Source organism: Arachis ipaensis, chromosome B01, assembly GCF_000816755.2.
Source record: "Arachis ipaensis cultivar K30076 chromosome B01, Araip1.1, whole genome shotgun sequence".
NCBI lineage: Eukaryota > Viridiplantae > Streptophyta > Magnoliopsida > Fabales > Fabaceae > Arachis > Arachis ipaensis.
The window spans coordinates 62,608,519-62,609,841 of record NC_029785.2 but is presented as its reverse complement, the minus strand read 5'-3'; the positions used below and the strand labels follow the sequence as shown (position 1 = coordinate 62,609,841).

General features: G+C 51.6%; 1 protein-coding gene across 1 annotated transcript in view; it reads right to left on the bottom strand.

Annotated features, from left to right (window-relative positions):
* The window catches only part of LOC110266056, a 34,788-nt gene continuing 34,104 nt past the window's right edge, over positions 640–1,323 (bottom strand). Inside the window, exon 3 of the mRNA XM_021109821.1 lies at positions 640–840. Within this exon, the coding sequence (XP_020965480.1) occupies positions 640–840 (201 nt within the window). The remainder of the gene's footprint in view (positions 841–1,323) is intronic.

Here is a 1,323-nt window from a genome sequence, read left to right as displayed (position 1 = left end):
GGTCGCCGTGCCTTGAACCGGGGGAGAGGCGCGCGCGACTGGCCACGAGGGTTGTTCTCGACCACCATCTGCCGCGGTGCCACTCCCCACCAAGAGCCCGTCTCTTTTTAAACCAACCGCGAGCCAGGGGCTCCCGGGAGGCCAACATTCGCCCCCTCCCCGTGCCCTCGGACGGGCGGGACGGGGGGCGCCTTTTGGTGACACCCAGGCAGGCGTGCCCTCAGCCTAAGGGCTTCGGGCGCAACTTGCGTTCAAAGACTCGATGGTTCACGGGATTCTGCAATTCAAACCAGATTCTGCAATTCACACCAAGTATCGCATTTCGCTACGTTCTTCATCGATGCAAGAGCCGAGATATCCGTTGCCGAGAGTCGTTCTTAACTCTTGCGGTCACTCGTCGCCCCGCCCGGATGCCGTCTCCGGAGCCGGCGGGGGGAGCAAAAACGTTTGGCTTCCTTGGCGCTTTCCGTGCCGGGGTTTTGTTCTTGTTTGAGAAAGGGCGCCGGCCGCGCACGGCCTGACCTTCCCCGCCTCGGGTGTTTGTGGACTCGTTCGCGCGTCAATCCTGGTTTGTGCGGCATCGACAATGATCCTTCCGCAGGTTCACCTACGGAAACCTTGTTACGACTTCTCCTTCCTCTAAATGATAAGGTTCAGTGGACTTCTCACAACGTCGCCGGCAGCAAACCGCCCACGTCGCCACGATCCGAACACTTCACCGGACCATTCAATCGGTAGGAGCGACGGGCGGTGGGTACAAAGGGCAGGGACGTAGTCAACGCGAGCTGATGACTCGCGCTTACTAGGAATTCCTCGTTGAAGACCAACAATTGCAATGATCTATCCCCATCACGATGAAATTTCAAAGATTACCCGGGCCTGTTGACAAACCCCAATTTGACGGTTTATCTTGTATTGAATTTAGGGGATTTTATCACCTTTTACCCACATTTATTCAATGAAATAGCATGGTTTTGTATATTCTCCTTTAATTGTGCTTAAGAGTGAAAACATGCTTTTTAGGTCTTAAAATAGCTAAATTTAATTCTCCTTGATTCCATTAGATGCCTTGATATGTTTGCTAAGTGATTTCAGATTTAGAAGGCAAAGATTGGATCAAGGGAATGAAGAAAGAAGCATGAAAAGGTGGAGAACTCATGAAGAAATGAAAGAACCGGAAAGCTGTCAAGCCGACCTCTTTGTACTTAAACGACCATAACTTGAGCTACAGAGGTCCAATTAATGCGGTTCTAGTTGGGTTGGAAAGCTAACATCCGGGGCTTCGAAACGATATAAGATTTGCCATAGTTGCTACACGTATGG